At 39.5% G+C, this 25560-nt stretch overlaps 1 protein-coding gene across 2 annotated transcripts in view; it reads right to left on the reverse strand.

Moving 5' to 3' along the window:
* LOC126162662 (ski oncogene) overlaps positions 1–25560 on the reverse strand; it is a 654130-nt gene that overhangs the window by 11906 nt on the left and 616664 nt on the right. For both annotated transcript variants that reach the window (XM_049919307.1, XM_049919306.1), the window contains exons 4-5: positions 19604–19766; positions 3840–3990 (exon numbers count right to left, since the gene is read on the reverse strand). In XM_049919307.1, coding sequence (XP_049775264.1) covers positions 3840–3990; positions 19604–19766 — 314 coding nt within the window. The remainder of the gene's footprint in view (positions 1–3839; positions 3991–19603; positions 19767–25560) is intronic.

Raw genomic sequence — 25560 nt, forward strand, 5'->3', positions numbered from 1 at the left:
ATTTGGAGTGAACACTTCATGATCATTACTTGTAAAAAAAAAATTGTTTCAAGTAAATACGATGAGGTAGCCAATACGATGAGTGGCCAACAAAATTATCTTGGCATTACACTGCAAGTTTCTTACTTTTTTTCCTGCAAAGTAAACAGTATTATCAAGTTTCCAGCATTTCCTCAGAATTTGTGACTGGACTGAGGACTTTTTGACAGGCAGGGCGAAGCTTGCTATTTTGGATGGAGAACCATTATCAGACTAGAAGTAACTTCAGATGTGCCCCAGGGAAATGTTTTGGGTCCCTTAAAGTTCACACTAATTTTACTAAGGTTTGAAGCTCCTCTTTTCATTCTTCTGTGTTTGCAATTTAAAAACTGGGTTGTTTTGGAAATCAGCCTTATGCAGACACAAATTAGTTTATTTTTATATTTACCCAGACATGTTCGAAAGATGGCATATTGGTGTCGTAACAGGTCTGGGTAAATATAAAAATAAACTAATTTGTGTCTGCATAAGGCTGATTTCCAAAACAACCCAGTTCTTAATGTTCATGTTGTGTATTCATGACTTATAGGCAATATTAAGAGTAATGTCACACTTTTTGTAGATAATGCAATTATCTACAATGAAAGAAGCTGAATAAATATTCAGTCAGATCTTGACAAGATTTCAAAGTGCTGCAAAGATTGGCAATTTGCTTTAAATGTTCAAAAATGTAAAACTGTGCACTTCACAAAATGAAAAAACTGTAGTACCCTATGACTGTAATTCAATAAGTCACTGTTGGAATCTACTAACTCACAAAAATACGAGGGTGTACCACTTTGTGGGGATATGAAACAGAACGATCACAAAGGCTCAGTCATCTACAAAGTAGACTGCTTTCAAATCACTCATGTGACCCATTCTAGAATATTGCTCAAGTATGTGGGACCCATACCAAATAGGAGTAACTTGGGATATTGAATGCATACAGAGAAGGGCAGTATGAGTGTCACAGGTTTGTGTAATGCATGGGAAAGCATCACATAGATACTGAAGAAACTGAACTGAACTGGCAGACTCTAGAAAATTGTCATGAACATTCCTGAGAAAGTCTACCAACAAAGTTTCAAGAACCAGCTATAATGATGACTGTAGGAATATACAAAAAAACCCTATGATCACTCACATTGGGATCATAAGGACAAGATTAGAAACACTACAGCACACACAGACACATTCAAACAATAATTGTTCATGCACTCCCCATATGGGAATGGAATGGGAAGAAACCCCAGTGACTAGTACAATGGGATGTATCCACTACCATTCACTTCACGGTGGTTTGTAGAGTAGTAGTAGTTGTGGTCTTCAGTCCAAAGACCAGTGTGATGCAGCTGTCCATGTTACTCTACCCTGTGCGAGCCTCTTCATCTCCGAATAACTACTGCAACCTACACCTTTCTGAATCTGCTTACTGTATTCATCTCTTGCACTTAGTCTCCCTCTACATTTTTTTATCACAAACACTTCCCTCCTATACAAAACTGGTGATCTCTTGAAGTCACAGAATGTGTCCTATCAACAGATCCCTTCTTTTGGTCAAGTTGTGCCACAAATTCCTTCTCTCCCCAATTCTATTCAGTACTACCTGATTAGTTATGTGACCGACCCACCTAAGTCTTCAAGCATTCTTCTGTATCACTCCATTTCAAAAGCTGCTATTCTCTTTTTATCTAAATTGTTTATCATCCATATTTCACTTCCATACGAGGCTACACTTCAGACAAATACCTTCAGAAAATGCTTCCTAACACTTAAATCTATACTCAATGCTGACAAATTTCACTTCTTCAGAAATGCTTTTCTTGCCATTGCCAGTCTACATTTTATATCCTTCCTACTTCGACCATCATTGGTCATCTACTAATTAAAGTGTTTCATTTCCTAATTAACTCCCTCAGCATCACCTGATTTAATTCAACTGCATTCCATTATCCTAGTTTTGTTTTTGTTGGTTTTCATCTTATATCCTCCTTTCAAGATACTGTCCATTCCGTTCAACTGCTCTTCCAAGCCCTTTGCTGTTTCTGACAGAAATATAATGTCATCAATAAACCTCAAAGTCTTTATTTCTTCTCCCTGAAGAACAGATGTACACAAGTGTAGCATACAGATATAGATCCAAGACATTACCCTATCTCATTTCTGCCTGAAGGTAGCTACTGTACACTGTTTGTATCTGTATCAGTAACATTGGCTAAGACTGCATCGCAAATGCCAGGCTATTTAGTTTATTTTTTAGATAGTCTGTGTGAGAACCATGACATTTCCATCCAGTTGCATTCCTAAGAAATTTGAATAATTTAGTTTAGATTTTCGTCTTAAACTGCATCAGTTGCATTTTTGAAATATTTAGTTGTAGGCCATGTACATGAAACCAGATATCTAGCTTTTATAGAGTTTTTATGGCATTTTCAGCAATGTCTTCCATGCTTGTATTTTCTATCAGTATTCTGGTGTCATCAGTAAATAAAACAATTTTAACTTATATATATAGGTAAACCATTTACATAAAAAAAGAAAGGATTGGACACAGAATTGAGCCCTGTGATACCCCCTCTGGAACAGTTCACCACTTTGAGCACTACTTTCTTTCTCTTCATGTTGTGAGAACTTTTTGCTTTCTCTCTGTCAAATATGACTCTCACCAGTCTAAAGCACTACATAATTCTATTTTTTTTTCATTTTATATACTAGTAAGGGGTGGTTCACACAGTCAAACATTTTGGGCAAGTCAGAAGTTCCTGCAGCATTTTGTTATTGTCTAGTGTGGAACTAACTGTTCACAAATTCATTACTTGCACAAACTGTACTTTTGTTTTTTGGAAGCCAAACTGATTTTTTGAGATTACATTAAACGTGTGTGAAATATTGAATTTGGATTGCTCCAATCATTCCAGAGAATTCAGAAAAGACAGGAAGAAAGGAAACTGGATGGTAATTTCCTTCTTCGGAGCCATTTTTAAAGAGTTGTTTCACTTCTGTACAGGTCTATAAAAGTCTGGAAAATAAGCCTCTTCAAGTGATTATGACCACTCCAATTGGTTACTTGACAGTAACATACTAAGTGCTTGCAAAACATTTTGCAAATATACAATCCTATTTTTTATAATTTCATTAATTGTTTTTTAACTTTCTCTTTTTAACAAAGCAGTGTTTTGATAGGTATGTTCAAATTTAATGTGAACATGGAAACACAAATATAAGGAGTGTCTAAAGTAAACCAGAATATGATAACTATCTCAAAATCTGAAAAATGCACACAAAGCCTAAAATTAATAACACTGCATATCAAGAGCAAGTAAACAAGTGAAAGATGATACTGTATCTGGATATTTGACTGAAAGGTTTCTTTTAATGGTAAAGAAAAGAAATAGGATGAGGAAAACTAAGAGATGAAAATGGATAGCTTTTCTAAATCCCAGGATAGTTAGGCAAATTGGTTGTGCCTCCCACAGTTTGTAATTTCGTTACCAACAGTCTCACAAGAGATGATTGTTTCTATCACTACTGCAGTTATATGGTTCTCCCCCTTACACCTTTCTCCCAAACACTTGAGAAAGCCACCTTGTCACAAACCAGATTATCCCACTGGGTTTAAATTTTGGAGGAGTTTAAATTTCATTTATTCATATAGATTTCATTTATTCATATAGATTTCATTTATTCATATAGATTTCATGTATTGTGATGGCAAATTAAATTCTCTACAACAGATATAGAAGTCATTTCTTGAATTTGAAACAATGTAAACATGAAGCAGGACAGTTATAAAACATCAAATGAAAATCCATACACACCTGCATCAGATAAGCTATCATCTGTGTCAGTTGACAGTTCAATCTCAGGATTATAGTGTAGCTGCAGATTGTGGCCAGGCACAGGACTTGGTTGCACTATTATAGCAGACTGCTTTTCATGCAGCTCATCACTTACAGCTTCCATTTTCACCTAAACAAAAAGTTATTTGCATTTATTGGTCACCTTCTCTATAATTAATGAAACGTGTTTACCATAAAATAGTAGCATATTTCTAACTTCACACCGTTCAGTCTCATTACTGAGATGTGGTGAAATAATAATAACTGACTTAATTTTGTTTGTTTATTTGTCCAAAGACCATTCAGTACAGCAGCATACAACACATCAAGTGCATTGCAGTATTAATACACTGAGGTGGCAAATGCATTGCAGTATTAATTAATACACTAAGGTGACAAATGTCATGGGATAGTGATACAAGCATATAAAGATGGCCACAGTACCTTTATTGGGTACATAAGGTATAAAAGGGCAGTGCATTCGTGGAGCGGTCAGTTGTAATCTGGTGACTCATTTCAAAAGGTTTTCAACATGATCACAGCCACACAACAGGAATTAACAAAGGTTGAATGTGGAATAGTACTTGGAGCTAGATGCATGGGACATTCCATTTCAGAAATCATTAGTTAATTCAATATTCCAAGATCAAAAGTGTCAAGAGAGCGCCGCAAGTACCACATTTCATACATTACCTCTCACCGAGGACAATGCAGTGGCCGATGATCTTAAGTCAATGACTGAGAGCAGCAGCATTTGCATAGAGTTGTCAGTGCTGACAGACAAACAACGCTGCATGAAATAACCACAGAAATCAATGTAAGATATATGATGAACGTATCTGTTAGGACAGTGCACTGAATGGGCAACAGAAGCAGACAGCTGATGCAAGTGCCTTTGCTAACAGCACAACTTTGCCTGCAGCATCTCTCCTGAACTTGTAATCATATTGGTTGGACTCTTGATGACTGAAAAACTGTGGCCTGGTCAGATGAGTCCCAATTTCAGTTGAGAAGAGGTGATGGTAGGGTTTAAGTGTGGTGCAGACTCCATGAAGCCAAGTTGTCAACAAGGCACTGAGTAAGCTATCAGTGGCTGCATAATGGTGTGGGCTGTGTTTACAACGAATGGAGTGGGTCCTCTAGTCCAGCTAAACTGACCATTAACTGTAAATGGTTATGTTTGGATACTTTGAGACCATCTGCAGCCTTTCATGGGCTTCATGTTCTCAAACAATGATGATGTGTCACCGGACCACAATTGTTCACCGTAGGTTTTTAAGAACATCCTGGACAATTCGAGTGACTTATTTGGTCTGAATCCCAGCAAACATTTATGAGACATAATTGAGGTCAGTTAGTGCACAAAATCCTCCACTGGCAACACTTTCGCGAGGCTATAGAGGCAGCATAGCCCAATATTTCTGCAGGGAACTTCCAACAACTTCTTGAGGGCGTGACATGTCGAAGTGCTGCACTATCCCAGGAAAAAGGTGGTTTGACATGATATTGGGAGGAACCCATGATTTATCACATCAGAGTATATACCTGTATGAAACATTAACAGAGAAGAAGAAGAAGAAGAAGAAGAAGGTGAGAATAGGGCAGGAAGTCGACAATGGCCTAATAAGAGAAACAGTCTCAGCATGCACCTTAGCAATACCATACTACAGAAAACACACAGTCTTAACACCACAATTTCTCCAAGTTTTAAGACGATAATCCTCAAAAAATCTTTTATTTACATTATTCCTTTTCACAATAACTCTCAAGGTATTTCAAATAAATACCTATCATGCAAAGAGAGACAGTCAACTTTCTTCACTCTTTGATGTACAGCAACTGTAAATAAAATACAAATTAAGTTAACTGTAAAACCTTTAAATTGGTGGTAAATTGGTTAAAATGTTGAAAATTCTAATTACAATTTTAACAGATTTTTATGGAAGTATTTTTCCCTCTACTTATAAGTCTACTTGGGAAAAAAATTATACCATAAATACAAAACCTGTATTTACAATGTAACTATTGTCTCAGCTTTTAATGTTGATAATACATGTAGCACCATCACCACCTTTTTTGTAATTAACATAAATTTACAGAACATGGGTCAACAATCATTGCGTAATGGTTAAAGTAATCTGTTCTTGACAGGAAAGTAGTTTCATTTCAGGCTCTCTAGAGTCTGAATCTTTCATGTTAAAAGACTTAAAATATTTCTTGTTAGCTTCCATTGTCACACTTCAGAAATTTAAATACATTTTACTATTACATTTCAGTGAATAAAAACAGATAGCAGCAGATCAAAACATATGCACAAAATGTCAGACTCAAGGTTCAGAGACCAGTGGGTTCTTCATTCAGGGTAAGAGAGAAATGGCTCTGGGGAATGTACGAGTGTTGAATGGACACAGAAAAATCAAAAGAGAAAAACTAAGGAATATCTGGGGGCAAGTTTTCTTCCCATTTATTCTTTCTTGATATCATTTATGAAATCTTAATCTCATCCCTCCCCATGTAACAAGTTTTATTCGTACCAGCTTTGGCTGAAACTGTTAGAAGTATTCCAACATGCAAAATGTTAACTTTCATGTCCAGAAATGTTGAACTTATTGAAACATTCTGGGTTGATGTGTTGTGGTCAAATGAATTTCTTGGAGAAACATCGACTGTGGCACAACAGCCCAAATATTTTGACAAATGTGAAGTATTCCATAGTTTTCTTAACATGAGACCCATTTCTACAGCTTCTCCTATCCCTAGGAGTTAACAGTTATCTGCAGTGTTCCCACGGAGCCTAGAAACTCTTAACTGTTGATTAGATACTAATATTGTTTGTTTTATTTTCATATTTCACCCTCTTCTCAATCACAACTCACCTAAGTGTGCCAGAAATAATACACTAATATGTTCTCCAGATATGGTAAATCAAACACATGCCTAGTTTTGTCAAAACTGCTATGGGTATTCCAAAATTACTCTTATCACTCACACAAATAAGGATATTAAAGTGGTCTTACCCCAAATCAATTCTCCTCTACTATGACACATTTGTATCCAACATGGATGAAATTGTTCCAGGTGTTCCAAAGCTATGATGCAAACACTGCCCTCCCCCCACCCCTAACCCCTTCCAATCCTCACCCCATAAATACATACCTTTTTTTCTAAAATGTATATAAAGTTTCATGTCTAATAACGATCTGCAAGGGGTATGTTAAAATAGTGTATCCCTGAATTACCTGCCCTTACGTGCCTCAAAACATTAATTGATCTAACGATCATTCCACGCTGTGCACTGTTCAAAACACTGAGAAAGCCAACTTTAGATGGCTGTTATGGGAGTGGCGCCACGCGGATGTGTAAAATAAAGTGGTCCTGCAGAGTGTTCTTCATTAACATGTTCAAGGCCCTGATACTGAGGCATAGTGCTTAGCTAAGTAATATATATTTAGAAATTTGTGTGTTAATTTAGTGATGTAAATTTCTATTTGTAAATGATATAAAAATTACAACAAATTAACTGTTGTAAACATGTTTAAGCAACATGACCTGTGCGTTAGTCTTGTGAAACCAGGACCTACTGATACCAAACATTGGCTCTGACCAATGATGTAATGATAAATGACATATAACAGAGGTGAAACAGAACACTGACAACATTTATTTTGCTTTTTGGACTGTGTGTTGTGGTGTCAGTGAACTGCGTTGTAGTCTGAAGTCTAGTTAGGGTTATGTAAGGTTCAGTTGCGAATTGGTAAAGCCAATGAATATGATGTCATGAAAAGAACAATAATCCTCATTGTGGTGTGTATTTGAAGTAAATTGGATATCTGTAAATGGTTTTATCTGACATTTTGATGGTTTAGTTGATCAATGATGACAGATAGTACTGACAGATTCAATATTTACCTTCAGAACCATGAAGTGTAATTTTCGGTAGCAATGTATTGAGAATTAGATGTATCTTCAATGTTGCAATAGTTTTAAGTGCATCTTTTAGTAATCAGTGACATTAGGCAAGAATTCAAGTAACAAGACAGATTGTATTGCAAAATTACAGGCAAGTGTTAAGAATAAGAAGCAACCCATCATCTTAGATAAGTGACACTATAAATGACACAACTATTAGTTAGCACTACATTACTACTAAATGGTCTACAGTATCATTCAATCACAAGTATTTTAAGTACAGTATTGGAACATCCAGGTAAACTGTGTTTTGGGCTTGGACATTCTTGTTATTAACACCACTGAAAGATTTTAAAAGCTTGGGTACATCAGTGAGAAAAACAGGACTCCTCTGCAAGGCCACAAATATAGCTACAGATGTTAAATGTACAAAAACCTCAGTAACTTCAGCCACATTCTGCTAATGGACAATAGCATACATGTACACAATAAAATGAAATTTAAATTTTAATCTCACCTCCCCATATATTTTAATATTTATGTTTCTTTTCTTTTCCTTACTATTTTATTTCTTACCGTTATTAACTTTCCTCAACTGCACACATAAATATACAGTCACAGTATTTGAAATTATTATTGCATGCTTAGCTTTACTCTTCCTTCAATATAATACCTTTTGGAAACATCAAAATTTGTGTACTAAAGGTGTTTGAAATATGTTCACATCCATATCATTATAGTTCTACTTTGAGAGATAATATAATTTATTTTGTACAGAAACACAATTTCACTTGAGAATAGCTTAGAAGGTTGAAACTATAAATAAAATTAATAGACAAAAAGTGGAAAATGCCACCTTCTTTTAATAAATTCATTGCTGGGGTACCCACTAAGAAGAAAATTGGGATGGGATGGGAAGGAGGTGGGGGCTTTGCCAGATCTCAACCAAATTATCAGCTTCCCACCTATCTTAAATCTGACCTCACGCGATGCTTCAGATCTGTCTACCATTATAACCAGTATATCAGGAGTAAAGAGGGCAAAGCACTATCACATTAAGCCAATACATGAAGTTCAGGAAAATGAGTGACTGTACAGATATCCATCTACATTCTGTGGAAATGTGGCACTAGTGACAATACAACCCATCAGTTATATTCTTTGAATTGTGATGTAGTGTGTTACCTATGATGGTGTCTGGGATATTTTTCTTTGTATATATCAGTTGTAAATGTTGGTCATATATTTTGTTTACGATATTCTGTTTATTTCTTGTAGGTCATATTTAAATTGTGTTTACTAGATTTTTCTGATACTATTATTTGGGGTAACTCAAATGGATAAGGGAGGGGAAGGGGCTAGGGGGACATGAGTATTAGCCAAATTGTGTTAATTGAAGCCTTCAATATCACTTCACGAAGGGAGAACCAAAACATCACCTTTCGCCTCAGGCTACACCATTGGCAAGTCCACCACAATTTGCATTCCAAAAAATAATATAGAGGGAAATCAAATTCAATCAATGTCTTTCCAGCTAAACTTCACAAAGGGCTACCCACACACTGCATTTGTTCACAGTACAGAGCAGATACTGGTAATGTGTCTCCATGTCAAATTTCAAGCAGCCAACAGGAGGCTAGTGTGTGGTAGCCAAAGAACAGTTATGAACTAGATGTCTTTATGGCACAAAAATAAGAACTGATTGTATTTTGTGGATGGGCTTTCACAACATGCTGCTTTTGCGACTCACATTCCTATGCTGGTAACTTTTGCATTAAGTTGATGCCTAAGGTCTAGTTTAGGTTGGGAGGTAACATTTCATTGCAAGTTGGTGAAACAGACAAACATAAACAATAAATCTATGACAGATTAATCTGAAGTGTAGCCCTAGTTCTAGGTTAGCTCTGATGTGACCATTTGGCTCACAGTTAGTGAAGTCAGCGATTGTGAATATGAAATCTTAGTTGTGGTAGCATACTTATCTGCAGGGTAGCCGACGTATATGTTAAGCTGGAAGGTAACATTGTTGTTCCGAGTTTATGAAGTCCACATGTGTTTGTCTCATGTTCCACTGGACTTTTGGATGATTAAGTGTAATGATATGGAACAAGTTACTTGACTCCTATATACTCCACAAGCCACCTAACAGTGTGTGGTGGAGGGTACTTCCGTCACCACTAACTGATTCCCTTATATGTTCCACTCCCGAATCGCGTGGGGGGGAAGTGATCATTATAAACATTTGTACTAGCTGTTATTTCTCAGATTTTCTCATCGTGGTCATTTCAAGAGATGTATGTGGGAGGAACTAATATGTTTTCAGACTTTGTTCCTGAAAAGGGCTCTCTCGAAATATCAAACTCAAATCCCTCTGTGATGCACACCACCTCTCTTGTAATGTCTGCCACTGGAGTCTGAATGCACCTGTAATGCTCTCGCACCGATTAAACGATTCTGTAATACAAGGGCCATTCTTTGTTGGATGTTGGATCTCTCTCTCTCTCTCTCTCTCTCTCTCTCTCTCTCTCTCTCTCTCTCTCTCTCTCTCTCCCCCCCCCCCTCCCCCCCCCCCCCCCTGTAAGCCACTTCCTTCATGATGAGCTACATTTCCTTAAGATTGTTGCTATGAATCTAGTGGTGTCTAATTTTCCTACGATTTGTTTTATGTGGTCATTCCACTTAAGGTCTCACTGGATAGTTACTCCTAGATATTTTATGGTACATACTGTTTCCAGCTATCTGTCATCAACAATGTAGCCGTAAAGTAGTGAATTTCTTTTGCTATGTATGCACAATATGTTACATTTACTTACGATCAGGGTCAACTATCAAAGCCTACTGTCTTACTGACAACTGCATCATCTGTGAACACTCTAAGAGCTTCAGACACTTTCTATTAGATCATTAGATCACTGTAAACAGTAACAGGCTTATTACACTTCCTTTGGGTACTGTGGAAAGTACCTGTAGGCCTTACTTCTGTTGATTTTGTTCTGGTACGAGCTACATGTTGGGTTCTGTCTGCAAGGAAGTCTTGAATCCTGTCACAAATGTGATACGATATTCTGTACACATTCTCCCCCCCCCCCCCCCCCCACATTTCACTGAATAGCAGTGCGGGATCATGACAAATGCCTTCCTACATCAAGAAACCCTAGACTAGCCTGAGTGCCGATGTCTACTGTGTTATGAATATTGTGGTGGAACAGAACAAGCTAAGTTGCATGTCTGTTTCTGAAACCTATGGTTTTTGAGATTTTCATTCTCCAAAGCCATCAGAATTCTTGAGTATAAACCATATTTCACAATTTATTTATTTATTTATTTATAAATCAAGTTCTGTAGTACCAAATTGAGGAGCTAATCTCCAATGTCATGGATCATGTTAGTATATGAAATTACAACGTAAAAGAAATAACAGATAAAAATAAAATTTTTATGAAGCCAAAAGAAGTCAAACCGTAAGTTTAAGTAAAGGCAATCAACAATACAACAAGACGCAGCTTAATTTTTCAAGGAAATCCTTGGCAAAATAGAGGACTGACCCCATGAGGAATCTCTTCAATTTCGATTTGAAAATGTGTGGATTACTGATAAGATTTTTGAATTTCAATGGTAGCTTATTGAAAATGGATGCAGCAGTGCACTGCACACCTTTCTGCACAAGACTTAAGGAAGTCCGATCCAAATGCAGGTTTGATTTCTGCCAAGTATTAACTGAGTGAAAGCTGCTTATTCTTGAGAATAAGCTAATATTGGTAACAAGAAATGAGAGTAAGGAATGTAAATATTGAGACGCCAATGTCAAAATACCCAGACTCGTGAACAGGGGTCGACAAGAGGTTCATGAATTTACACCACTTATTGCCTCAACCGCCCCTTTCTGAGCCAAAAATATCCTTTTAGAATGGGAAGAGTTACACCAAAATATAATACTATAAGACATAAGCGAACGAAAATAAGCAAAGTAGACTAATTTTCATGTCAAACAATCACTCACTTCAGATACGTTTGGAATAGTAAAAATTGCAGCATTAAGTCTTTGAACGAGATCCTGAACGTTGGCTTTCCGCAACAGTTTGCTATCTATCTGAACACCTAGAAATTTGAACTGTTCAGTTTCACTAACCATATGCCCATCCTGTGAAACTGAAATGTCAGGTTTTGTTGAATTGTGTGATAGAAACTGTAAAAACTGAGTCTCACTGTGATTTAGAGTTAGTTTATTTTCTACAAGCCATGAACTTACGTCATGAACTGCACTATTTGAAACCGAGCCAATGTTGCACACAACATCCGTTACTACCAAGCTAGTGTCATTAGCAAACAGAAATATTTTAGAGTTACCCGTAATACTAGAGGGTATATCATTTATATAAATAAGGAACATGAGTGGCCCCAACACTGATCCTTGGGGCACCCCTCACTTGACCTTATCCCACTCAGACCCCACATCACAGCCATTCTCAACACTGTGAATAATGACCTTTCCTGTCTGTTGCTACAGTAAGAGGTGAACCAATTGTGAGTAACTGCCCGTATTCTATAATTTTCTGGAACAATATTTTGTGATCAACACAATCAAACGCCTTAGTTAACTCAAAAACTATGCCTATCATTCGAAATCTTTTGTTTAACCTATCCAGTACCTCAGAGAGAAAAGATTATATAACCTTTTCAGTTGTTAAACGACTTCTAAAGCTGAACTGTACATTTGATAGCAAATTGTGTGATATAAAATGATCAATTATCCTTACATACACAGCCTTTTCAATAACTTTAGCAAACACTGATGGCATTGAAATAGCTCTAAAATTGTCTACATTACCGCTTTCTTCCTTTTTATAATGTGGCTTTACTACTGAGTACTTTAATCTTTCAGGAAACTGGCCATTCCTAAAAGAAAAATTGTAAACATGACTAAACACGGGGCTAATTTGTGCAGCACAGTACTTTAATATTATGCTAGACACTCCATCATAACCATGAGAGTCTGTAGTCTTCAGTGATTTAATTATTGACTCAATCTCCCCCTTGTCTGTATCACAGTGGAGTATTTCAGACATCAATCTTGGAATGTCATTTGCCAAGAGAGTTACCGGTATATGATTCCCTGTAGAGACTAGATTTGTATTTAATTCACCAGAAATGTTCAGAAAATGATTGTTAAATACTGTACATATATCTGATTATCAGTAACAGAAATATTTTTACTACGAACTGACTTTACATTGTCAACCTTGTGCTGCTGACCAGACACTTCCTTCACAACTGACCATATGGTTTTAATTTTATCCTGTGAATTAGCTATTCCATTTGCTTCCACATACTCTTTGCCTTGCTAATAACATTTTGAAGCACCTGACGGTACTGTTTGTAATGGGCTACTCTAGCTTGATTGTGACTATTTCTTACATTCCCGCTTTGTTCTACATGATATCCTTATCCCACTAGTCATCCACCCAGGCGGCTTTTTACTGCTAGTACCCCACTTGGAACATTCTAATGAAAAGCAACTCTCGATAAGCATGAGCAATGTGTTAAGGAAAACATTATATTTGTCATCTATGTTATTGGCACTATAAACATCCTGCCACTCTTGTTCCTTGGCGAGGTTTTAAAAACTCTCTATTGCTGTTGGATTAACTTTCCTACACAGTTTGTAATTATATGTGACATTTATTCTCTTGTACCATCATATACAAAATTAATATTGAAGTCACCACATATAACTAATTTCTGGAACTTCCTATAAAGTAAATCCAGAACCCTCTCTAGCTTGATCAGAAATGCTGTGAAGTCAGAGTTACAGGACCTATAAACAACAACAATTACAGGTTTAGTGTCACTATATTCAACTTCCCCTGCACAGCAATCAAAAATCTCTTCAGTGTAGTGCCGTGATACGTCTATGGACTCAAATGGAATACTGTTTTCTATGTACATAGCCACTCCCCCACCCTGCAAGGAACTCCTTGAAAAACAGCCAGCTACTCTGTAACCTGGTAAAGGAAGCCTCTGGATTGCCAAATTATTTAAGTGGTGCTCCGATATACCAGTAACTTCAGAGTGAACGTCAATAAGCAGTTCACAAACTTTATCTCTAATACCTCTTATATTCTGATGAAATATGCTAATTCCTTCTCTATTTGGAAACATGATATCCGCTGAAGGTGATCTCTTAGTTAGAGAGACTTCCTTTAAGCAGGTATACCTATCAGCTGACTTTAATCTAAGAAAGATGCAGCTCTAACACCAACTACTACAGGAATTTTTCCATCAGTGATTCCACCACCACCCACTACACTGTCACCTATAAGCTTTGCCAGCCTTCCATCACATACCCATTGCAGTGCAGGCAATGCCTAGTGAAACCCGATCTACTGATATACACAACTGGCCCACTGATACGTGACCCATGCCCTCTGACATCAGTGCTTTCTCCAGCCCCATGTTAATAAGCCTAACAGCCGCATTAAGATCAGGCCAATCATGACGCTGAAACAGTTGCACAAAATGCACATTAATGCCACCAGATTGAGTAACTATCTTTACCAGGTCACCACCTACATCATATTCCCCGTCCCTATCAAGACTATTCCCTGTTCCACCCACTGTCACTATCTGATCCTCTTTCTTAAAATTCCTACATAACTCCCCTATGCTCTCAGTCAGCTGAGCCAACCCTGCACTAGACTTCACAAAGCTGGTAGCCTGGTACTCACTCCCCAACACTTCCTGCAACTGACGGCTCTTTTCCAGTTGTTGCATACCCTTCGTTGCTCCAGCAATCTACAACGAACTGCTGCTACAAGGGGAGCATTTCTTGTGCATAATCTTTGTAGAATCTTACATATCTCATATGGCCCTGAAGCCTTTCCAATAATACACGATTGTAATTGCTTTTCTGTTCCGTGATCGGCTGTCTCGGTGTTCGTTATTTGGACATACGATGATTGAAAGGGAAGACTGTGTTACAATCTTCCACGGTAAAATAAGTTCGGAAAACCAAATTAAATACTTTGACTTTCTCTCTTATCTTCTGTTCTGGTGCTGGTATGGTCACTAAGTGACATGCTTTTGAACTGCTTACTGATTTTACGTAAGATTGAAAGTCTCTTAGCATATTCAGTCAGTTCGGGTGACAAAAATTTACTTTCAGTCAGGGAGCGGCTCCTCTCATTGCTCTCTTTACGCTCATTTTTGCTTTGTTCAGCTTTCATCTATTAGGTTTTAACTTCTCTTGAGTCTGTGATAAAGCTCTCTCTGTATGAAGTAGATTTCTAACACTGCTATTAAACCACAGTTAGTCTTTCCCATCCGTTAAAGGGTGGCTAGTCAAACCTGTGGAGAGATGGGGGGCAGGGGGAATTTCCTTAGAATTCCAAGCATGAGGAGGAAGATGGCATTAGGAAGCTCCTGACAAAATTGCGGTGAGGTAGACCATATATGACTTTTCTTTCCTCTCAGCTGTGCTATACTAGCCATAAGCAATAATTTAACTGCAGTTTTTAAACACTGACTATTTATATAGATTAAAATTCATGAAATTAAAACTTCGAAATTCAAAGTATTTTAAAATCTGTGATTTGCAAAATTAAAAATTAAACTTCAATGCTAGGTTAAAAACACGGAATTCCCTGAGATTACCCCGATTTTTTCCTAGTAAAATTTAATTATCTGAGAATTCTAGGTTTCCAGAAAAATCGCCACCCTACCTTAACACCTTGCTTGGAACATACTTGTCTAAGGCATATTGAACAATGCATTGAGGTTCCCCCCCCCCCCCCTCTGTGGCCCATATAATTGTCCTCAACACTGAATCACATTCATTTGGAAATATAGCTGTAAGCTGACCTTTACAAGGTTTGTAATTTTGTCCGCTATCTTGTAAAATTACAAAAATAGTAAAACTTCAACGGAAAAGAAATAGTTGTCCAGGACAAACATTTTCAATTTGTTTTCAAATTTACCTTCGCTGTCTTGTCAGACATTTTATACCAGGGGGTAAGTGATAAAAAATTTGAATACGAAAGGAAAATACGAAATTTTAGTTGTGCACACATCCTGGGGATAACACTGACCTCCGACTACGCCAACACATTAGTATGTGTGCACAACTAAAATTTCATATTCATCTTTCGTATTCAAATGTATCACTTATCCCGCGGATGTCCCGTTAGTTTGATTGTATTTTTGGATGGAGATGTTAATTTCTTATTTATACGTATTTTCGTGTTTGTTGCTGTGTGTATGTAGTGATATCATAGGCGCCATATTGGAGACAGAATAGCCATTTCCGCCATATTGATGACGTTATGGGTCAAAGCGGACGCGTGGAATCGGACGCTTCCGTTGACCCTTATCCTGGAAGCTGACTGTTGTGCTTCCCTTTATTTTCTGTTTACTTTCATCCATAGTTCTGCAGTATAAGTATTAATAACAGGAACATCAAAGTACAACAAAGCAGGAAACGAAAACTCAGCATAAATCAGTTATTACCTGTTTGTGTGTATTTGCTCCTGCAGGCTCCCGAGCCTACTATGTTAAGGCGGTTGCTGCATTAAATACGAAAACATCGTTACGTCACTGGCTATACAAATCACATGACAGCTAGAAACAGGGCCCCTACACACGCACTAATTTATCAGCCGACCGACGGACCAACCACATTCGTGACAGACTACACAAAGGGGCTGCATTCAGCGATTACAGCGCCGTCCTGTTTTTGTGATTTGTTTATCTTAAGTTGCCTGTGTTTAGATCCTCTTGGTTTTACACACAAACAATAACTGCAGTTTTCCTTAGGCCAAAAGAAGTCTAGGGTAAATCTGTGGGCAGGGAATTAACTAAGGGAAAGAAATTCACCCACGCGCTCTTACTTAAAGGTCTGGGAAACGATGATTTTCTCAATTATTTAAGAACGGATGAAACGCTTTTTGGAGATATTAAATATCGTCAAACCGTTCTCATCGAAAAAGGATTCTGTCATGAGAGGAGCTGTAAGCTGCGAGGAGAGGCTGTTAGCCACTTTACCGTTTCAAGCCACTGGCGTAAGTTAGAGGTTGTGAAAAAAAAAATAATAAATAAAAATAAAAAAGAAAAAATAAAAAGAAAAAAAAAGGCTCCGAGCACTATGGGACTTAACTTCTGAGGTCATCAGTCCCCTAGAACTTAGAACTACTTAAACCTAACTAACCTAATGACATCACACACATCCATGCCCGAAGCAGGGTTCGAACCTGCGACCGTAGCGGTCGCGCGGTTCCACACTTCAGCACCTAGAACCGCTCGACCACCCCGGCCGGCTAGAGGTCGTCAAATTCAGTGCTGTTGTGTCCCCACAATTAATATCTGAGATAATTTCTGAAACCTGTACCGTGATTTACAGTTGCCTGAGAAAATTAATCATGGCAGAGCAAAATAAATAAAACAAAATATGTTAACGTAAACTTTATTAGGTTATTTATGTATGCCCGTGTAAGTTTAAGAAACTCATTTCAAATGCGAAGAAGAAAGACTACAAATGGTAGTGGGGCACATCATCTAAATACAGCAACAGCACATCATCTAAATACAGCAACAGATATAGAATAAGTGAAGTATTTAGCAAGTGTTTGAACTGTAATAAAGTACCACACTTTGCTCATCATAGCAGAAGGCTTGGATATAGGCTGGACCTTTGTTCTAAAGCTTGTAATAGTGAAGCAAGTACGTTTTATGAATAAGCGTCTGACTTCATACATTTTGGTTTTTATAATTTACTTGCGATACATATCGGAAGGTCGACGGACTTTTATTCAAAAAAATTTATACCTTTTACTCCATGTGCCACATAAACCATTAAAGATTCGTTACACAATGAAACAAATGCTTCATTTCTTGCAGCTCTATTGCAGTACTCCTCGCTCGACGTGTCCCACAAACATTCCCCGTCTTTAAATTTCTTCCGAAACTGTCAAAGTTTCGTCTGCCTCGCACTCTGTAGCAGAGAATTTAATCCCGCGCGTAGTGACAAAAGGCGAACTTTTGTCGAGTGGTTGGAACGGCAGCGCTACACACGGCACAATTTGTTGGGTGATGTGGTGGGGAAGGGGAAGGGGAACGGGAGGGGGTCCGCTGTCGTGTAGTCCTATCCACCCGATTTCCCGACAAGAAAACTTGGTCGGTCGGTCAAAACGCCTACATATGTCCGGTATGCCGGTGGATTGGTCGGTCCATTGGTGTGTATGTAGCGCCCTTTACTTAACATACACACTATGTGATCAAAAGTATCCGGACAACAAAAATGGCTCTGAGCACTATGGGACTTAACATCTGAGGTCATCAGTCCCCTAGAACTTAGAACTACTTTAACCTAACTAACCTAAGGACATCACACACATCCATGCCCGAGGCAGGATTCGAACCTGCGACCGTAGCGGTCGCGCGGTTCCAGACTGACGCACCTAGAACCGCTCGGCCACACTGGCCGGCTATCCGGACAACCCCAAAAACATAAGTTTTTCATATTAGGTGCGATGTACTGCCACGTACTGCCAAGTACTCCATATGAGCGACCTCAGTAGTCATTACACATCGTGAGAAAGCAGAATGGGGCGCTCCGCAGAACTCACGGACTTCGAACGTGGTCAGGTGATTGGGTGCCATTTGTGATATATGTCTGTACGCGAGATTTCCACACTCACAAACATCCCTCTGTCAACTGTTTCCGATGCGATAGTGAAGTGAAAACGTGAAGGGACGCGTACAGCACAAAAGCGTACAGGTAGACCTCGTCTGTTGGCTGACAGAGACCGCCGACAGTTGAAGAGGGTCGTAATGTGTAATAGGCAGACATCTATCCAGGCCTTCACACAGGAATTCCAAAGTGCTTCAGGATCCACTGCAAGTACTACGACAGTTAGGCGGGAGGTGAGGAAACTTGGATTTCATGGTCGAACGGCTGCTCATAAGCCACACATCACGCCGTCAGTAAATGCCAAACGACGCTTCGCTTGGTGTAAGGAGCGACATTGGACGACTGAACAGTGGAAAAACGTTGCGTGGAGTGACGAATCACGGTACACAATGTAGCGATCCGATGGCAGGGTGTGGGTATGGCGAATGCCTTGTGAATGTTATCTGCCAGAGTGTGTAGTGCCAACAGTAAAATTCGGAGGCGGTAGGGGGCTTGCACCCCTTGTTGTTCTGCGTGGCGCTATCACAGCACAGGCCTACATTGGTGTTTTAAGCACCTTCTTGCTTCCCACTGTTGAAGAGCAATTCGGGGATGGCGATTGCATCTGTCAACACGATCGAGCACCTGTTCATAATGCACGGTCTGTGTCGGAGTGGTCACACGACAACAACATCCCTGTAATGGATTGGCCTGAACAGACTCCTGACCTGAATTCTATAGAACACCTTTGGGATGTTTTGGAACGCCGACTTCGTGCCAGGCCTCGCCGACCGACATCGATACCTCCTCAATGAAGTACTCCGCGAAGAATGGCCTGTCATTCCGCAAGAGACCTCCCAGCACCTGATTGAACGTTTGCCTGCGAGAGTGGAAGCTGTCATCAAGGCCTGCGAGAGTGGAAGCTGTCATCAAGGCTAAGGCGGGCCAACACCAGAATTCCAGTGTTAACGATGGAGGGCGCCACGAGCTTGTAAGTCATTTTCAGCCTGGTGTCCGGATGCTTTTGATCACATAGTGTACTTAAAGAGATCAGTGCGCGAAAGGCCTCTCTTGAAGTGTTACCGACTTTTCCCTTTCTGTTGCCGCACGTATTACGCCACACTAGACATAGAAAGCCAGCGTCCAGTATCGTAGGTACAAGTGATTTACTTACGTCGGGCTTGGAGTCGTCGTGCCTGGGACGCACGACGGGCGCCAGGGCGACGTTGGGCTGGAAGCTGCGCTCGAAGCGCTCGCTGTCGGACAGTGGGACGACCCTCTCCGGGTGCAGCAGCACGGGCGGGCTGTGGCTCAGGTACGCGGGCACTGGCGGCAGGCTGCCAACACACACACACACACACACACGTGCTAAACATTGCCCTATAGCTTTTCCACCATTTGCCTGGCTAACGAGGGGCTCGTCATTGTGATGCTGTAGTGGTGTAGAGTGTACCTGACTAGCGGCTTTTCGTGCGACGGCCCCTGGTTTCCGGGAAAATCGATGTTGAAGTTTAATGTGATCCTTCTATAGCCTTAACTTAGCCATGTTTCCAGTAAGTGAGCGTAGCGCAATGGGCCACGCTGCTGGCGCTACAATTTCTAATACTGTCCGTGCATTTTTATTTATTTATGGATCTCTTGCATCGTTTGCTGCTAGGACAGAACTCCGGACGGAATTTGTCCAAGAAGCAACCGAAACACACATTCGCAGAGCACATGCACATTTAACAAAAGCTACCGCTTTGCGGGCACGCGGATTTTTCAAAACCAATACCGGAAAATACAGTCCGTTTAAATTCAAGATGATTGTTCTTTCCTCCATAAACTTCACTGCGAACCACCATGTATTTTATCACTCCTGTGATAGCAAGTGCATTAATTTTATACAGAATTGAAGAATATATTTTTATGGAATCTTCCTTCCAAGTTTATTCTGTGTTAGTCTTTAGCAACTTCGAAGAATTTTGAATTTTTATCGTGCCTGTAAAATGAACGTCGCACGGTTGGCAAAGCAGAGTACATTTGGATGGGATAATTTTTACGGTGCAAGTTCATGTTTTTCTTTCATCTACAATGATCTGATCGTAATGTGTCTGATCAGTCTGCAAATGGTTCAAATGGCTCTGAGCACTATGGGACTTAACATCTGAGGTCATCAGCCTCCTAGAACTTAGAACTACTTACACCTAACTAAGCTAAGGACATCACACACATCCATGCCCGAGGCAGGATTCGAACCTGCGACCGTAGCAGCAGCGCGGTTCCAGACTGAAGCGCCTAGAACCGCTCGGATCAGTCTGCCCTCCCCACGAATCAATAAAGCATACAAATTTTTCTTGACCCACATGCTGGAGAATGATCTCTTTCGTCTGCATCTGGAACCATTCCGTAGCTGTTATTACTTTGTCTATCGCTGTGAACTCTGGTAGCTGCCCAAATATTTCTAATTTTTACTGCGAACAACAACAGGGACACACATTTGAAGAAAGCGTTATGACTGATTTATTAATTGAATCAGTACTGCGAAAATGACTATTTCTGAATAGCTTTGCGTGAGATATGCTATTTAATGGGGGAAAAAAACGAAGTTCACAGTTTGAATCCGTACCGCCAGCGTGGTAGCACTGAACCTTAATCCCTGCGCCTAGATAGCTAGTTCGAAACGTGATTAACGAGACAAATACAGTAGATACAGATAAAACTTCAACATGGATTTTCTCGAAAACTAGGAGCCCTTGCATGAAAATCCGCTAGCCAGGTATGTAGTACAGACCCTCTACAACATACCTGAGACTCACAAAAATCAGTTGTTATAATATTTTAATAGGGAATTAATTTTAGTCAAGCAACTATCTCCAAGTTACAGATTATTTTACACCAAGTTCCTTTGACCAGACAGAACGGTTAACACAATAACAGGCTGTTATTTGCACTCAGTGACTGGTGAAAAATGTGTAAGATAAGACACATGTATGTGACAGATGCTGCAACTAAAAACATTTAACACTTTGACGCCAAGAAACGTTTCTTATGTTAGATATAGTATTAACCCGTAATTTTAAGATAACTGCTTGGTCGAAAGCAGCTTCCTGTGAATAAATAGTATATAACAATGTTTGGTGATACTATGACGCCGTTCTTTAAGCCGTAACTGTAGTCCTGAATAGTAGTAACGCTTCTATAGTCGTAGGTCCGCTGGGCCCAACTGTTTTGAAAAGATACCTTAATAAATATAAAAGTATGTTTTGAGTTTAAAATTACTGTATTAAACGTGGAACTTAGACATTAACAAAAGCAGTATTTAGCAAAATCAACGTCAGCAACTTGAATTTTTTACTCTAAATGTGCACTTTCATAACGCAGTCTAAACTAGCAACATGCCATCGAAAAAAGGATCAAAAACCAAACTAAATTCTTTCTTAAATTTTAAAATTGTCAAAATCTTCTGCCACAAAAATTTTGACAATGGTCAAAGTGAACCAAATTACATGTACGAATTGCACAGTGCTTTAGAACAAGTCATGCAAACAGGTATCTTGCACATAACGCACAAGCTTAGCTTTGCTCTTTTATTATTTAAAAAAATTGTTCAAATGGCTCTAAGCACTATGGGACTTAACATTTGAGGTCATCAGTCCCCTAGACTCAGAACTACTTAAACCTAACCAACGTAAGGACATAACACATTTCCATGCCCGAGGCAGGATTCGAACCTGCAACCGTAGCAGCCGCGTGATTCCGGACCGAAGCACCTAGAACCGCTCGGCCACACGGCCGGCTCTTTTATTATTTATTTTATTTATTTCTAATTTGAGAATGCTTGTACGTCAATCTGAACTCTGCTAGTGTTTTGTTTGTCCAAAATATCATTTTGTTCTTGATAAACGCATCAAATATCTCGAAAGCTGTTTTTGCATAAAATGGTTCAATAAGAGATGATACAGAAATAGTACAGGGAAATCTGATATTATGGTTCTGATACGAGTGCTTCTTGCAGGTTGTTTTAGCCCACGTGAAACTATTTTTTTAACAATTCTTGGAACTACTCTCTTAATTCAATTCAGTTTAACCTTGACGAATCTCTTCAGTATCAGAGAATTCTAAGTTTGAGTCGCGATCATTCGTTACCAAAAAACTCTTCGTGACTGTCTGAAAACCTATTTTCTGAATTTGAGGTCCGAAAATGATTACGCGCAAGTAGTGAATTTTGTCTTCATAGCTGCATAATAAGCTCTGATAAGTCATATCGATTTCCAGAATCAGTATTTAGATTTGCCGTTACAAATAACAGAACTAAAACACTGAAGCTACAGAAATGTCAAAAAGAAATAAACCGTTTATCTACAGACACTGATCTTAGGAGTAACGAGCGAACCACGTCCGTCACACTGCGCTGTCTTCGACGTATTGCTGGAAGGTAAGTAGGAGTGGGTGGAGCTGTCTTTCCCTCTACGTCGTCTAACCACGTCCAAAGACTGAACATGGGTCCGCTAGGTTAAGGGTTAGAGCAAGATAGAAAGTTCTTAGCTTGGCACTAATGAGGTTTTTTTTTTGCTTGGGATTCGCAGATATAAAAAAATTTTAAAATAAATCATTGTTCCCTTCGACAATTACAATTATTTATTTATAAAAATGTGAATACGGGCAGTAGTTCGACGTCACTAATGAAAAAGACGCCAACAACCTTAAAAATTAAGCCAATGGATGTGGTGATAACACATACAGGACGTACCAGGAGGAATGGTCAATATCAAGGGATATGACAGGAACGAGAATTCGAAGCAAAATTGTCTTCTAGTAAACGCGGGCACTAAACTGCATATCTTAACAGCTATGAGCACTTCATCTTCGATACTATATACTTCTACTGTAAGCTCTTTGCTTTTCTTATTCTTGGAGGTGGTATATGAACCCAAACGTAAAAAAAATGGTAGTAAAATGGGCTCTAAAGTGTATACCTTACGAGCTATGAGCACTTGTTAATCTTCGCTACTGTGAAACACGTCTCTTCTACACTGAACAAGTGCTCATAGCTCTTAAGGTATGCTGGTGGCCTGGTTCACTGCCCCTAAACTTTCCTGCAACTGAGGCCTACAGCTCGCCCATGACTACTACCTAGCAGCAGCACTTTCTTCTTCCTAACACTCTGCCCATTCCCAAACTCCCTGACATCGGTTGAAGTGTGCTGCACATTTTTTCCTCCCAGTCCTGCATACGACTCTTCTCCGCTTAATTCTAGCAAGGGTAGATACCTGTTTTTAATATTGATAATAAAACTATCAGTTCGCTTTCTCTTTCTCCCTGTCTTGCTCCCAAACATCCTCCTCCCCTCTATCTTCCTTGATCCTGAACGATTCCTTCCTTGGTTCTTAATTTGGCCTGAGGAAAATGGGCCGCACTTTCCTTAATCCTCCTAAATGGGTGGCAGCTGAAGCGAACTAGACTGACCTTAAGGGCGAGCAAATTCCCCCTGGCGGTTGATGTTTTTCGACATCAGCTGAAAAAAGTTTCTAGCAGTTTTGCGAGGAAGTAGCACCTTACAGAAACTCTATTAGCGGGAGCTGGAAATAGCCAATGAAAATGTCTAGATTGTGCTCCTGACACGGAACGGCTGGAAAGCCTGAACGATAAATAATTTCGTGGAGCGGTCTGGAGCTCCCGAAGTCAAGGTCTCGGCCTGCAGCCTTCGTGGGATGTAGCTACCATGTGCCCCTCTAGGATGGAACTGGCGTTTTCGTAGTGTATTTCTGAAGTCGGGAGGCAGTGATCCTTCGTGATAAGCCAAGTTAGTTTCTGCAGTACCAAGGACTGAGAGAATCCAAAGTGCGTGTCGGGCGTAGAATACTGCCTCTCACTCCCCCTTTTCTGTGAGTGCTGCAGATCGGTTAGTGTGAACTTATTCGGTAAAAAAAGAAACGTCAGAGCAGAGCGCGGAGCCATTGCCGAGCTGGAGGTGGTGTTAGAGAAAAATGACGGCCTACGCTAGAACTTAATTCATGCCAGCAAATTTCATTTGTTTTTGCAAAAAACTGGGAGTGGCGTTTTTGTGCGCCTCTATTCCTATTGACTTTGAACTGTATTGCTGTAGTTATAATTACTGATGGAAGCTGCTAAGAGCCAGTTGGGGCGATGTATGAACTGAAGTAGCGCTGTGCATATCCCAGTCCGCTGGTCAGACCCCAGAAACTTCCTGAAGCTCTAACGGGGATTTACATTACTGATTTTGGAGTTGTGAGAAGTTAACCCTGTCTCGAGGATCAAAGCGAGGCTGGCGGCCCTTACTTTGATTTGATAGCGTAACAGAGCAGAGACATAATCTGGATCCGCCAATAAACGTTTCCGATTAAGTCTGCGGAACTGTGTGCCTCTCAGTTAGTCTCTTGTGCCGTGATAATAGCGTGTGACTTCTGGATGCGGCCGCCAAGTGGGACCGGTGCGACGCTACGGAAGCTTCGAGGAACGGGCGAAGGGAACGTTTCAACGTATTTGATGTTTGAGCAACATGGCACGTCCTAAAACACACAAATTTTTCTATATTGTACTTGAAATGAGATAAACGGCAGAAACTGCAATAGCAAATCTGATAACCGAATAATCTTAACCATCAAAGGCAACTATAAATTCCTTGAATATACAAGAATGAAATTTTGTTTTTGTTGTGTTGGTAAATGTTGAGAAACAACGTAGGCGTAACACTCTTAGTTTTGGATGGCTTCAGCAACAGAAATCCAACCACAACTGGTGACGGTTTAGAAGGAGTTTAATTTCCAACAGTTACGAAATGAATGAATTACATATTCTCGGACTTCTCTTGAGAATGACCCCTCGTGACGGGTGTCCCAAATCTGCAACGTCAGATGAAAAGATGGAGAAAGTGAATAACGATGTTGCAAAATAGGACACTGAAGGAGTATGGAAGACGTGACGCAACAGACCTGTCAGAAGAAAGTTACACAAAGAATCAACTATGAGAATGCTTCTGGTATTATGGGATTGGGCGGGGGTGGCAGAACTTGTTGAATGCTGTTCGAGTCGTTAGAAAGTAGTCCTATCTATTTTTTGCACCATTATGCTACCATGGATGAGAGATGGGTCCGCAAATTCACGTCCGAAACAAAACAGCAGTCGAAG

Source organism: Schistocerca cancellata, chromosome 2 (genome assembly GCF_023864275.1).
Source record: "Schistocerca cancellata isolate TAMUIC-IGC-003103 chromosome 2, iqSchCanc2.1, whole genome shotgun sequence".
NCBI lineage: Eukaryota > Metazoa > Arthropoda > Insecta > Orthoptera > Acrididae > Schistocerca > Schistocerca cancellata.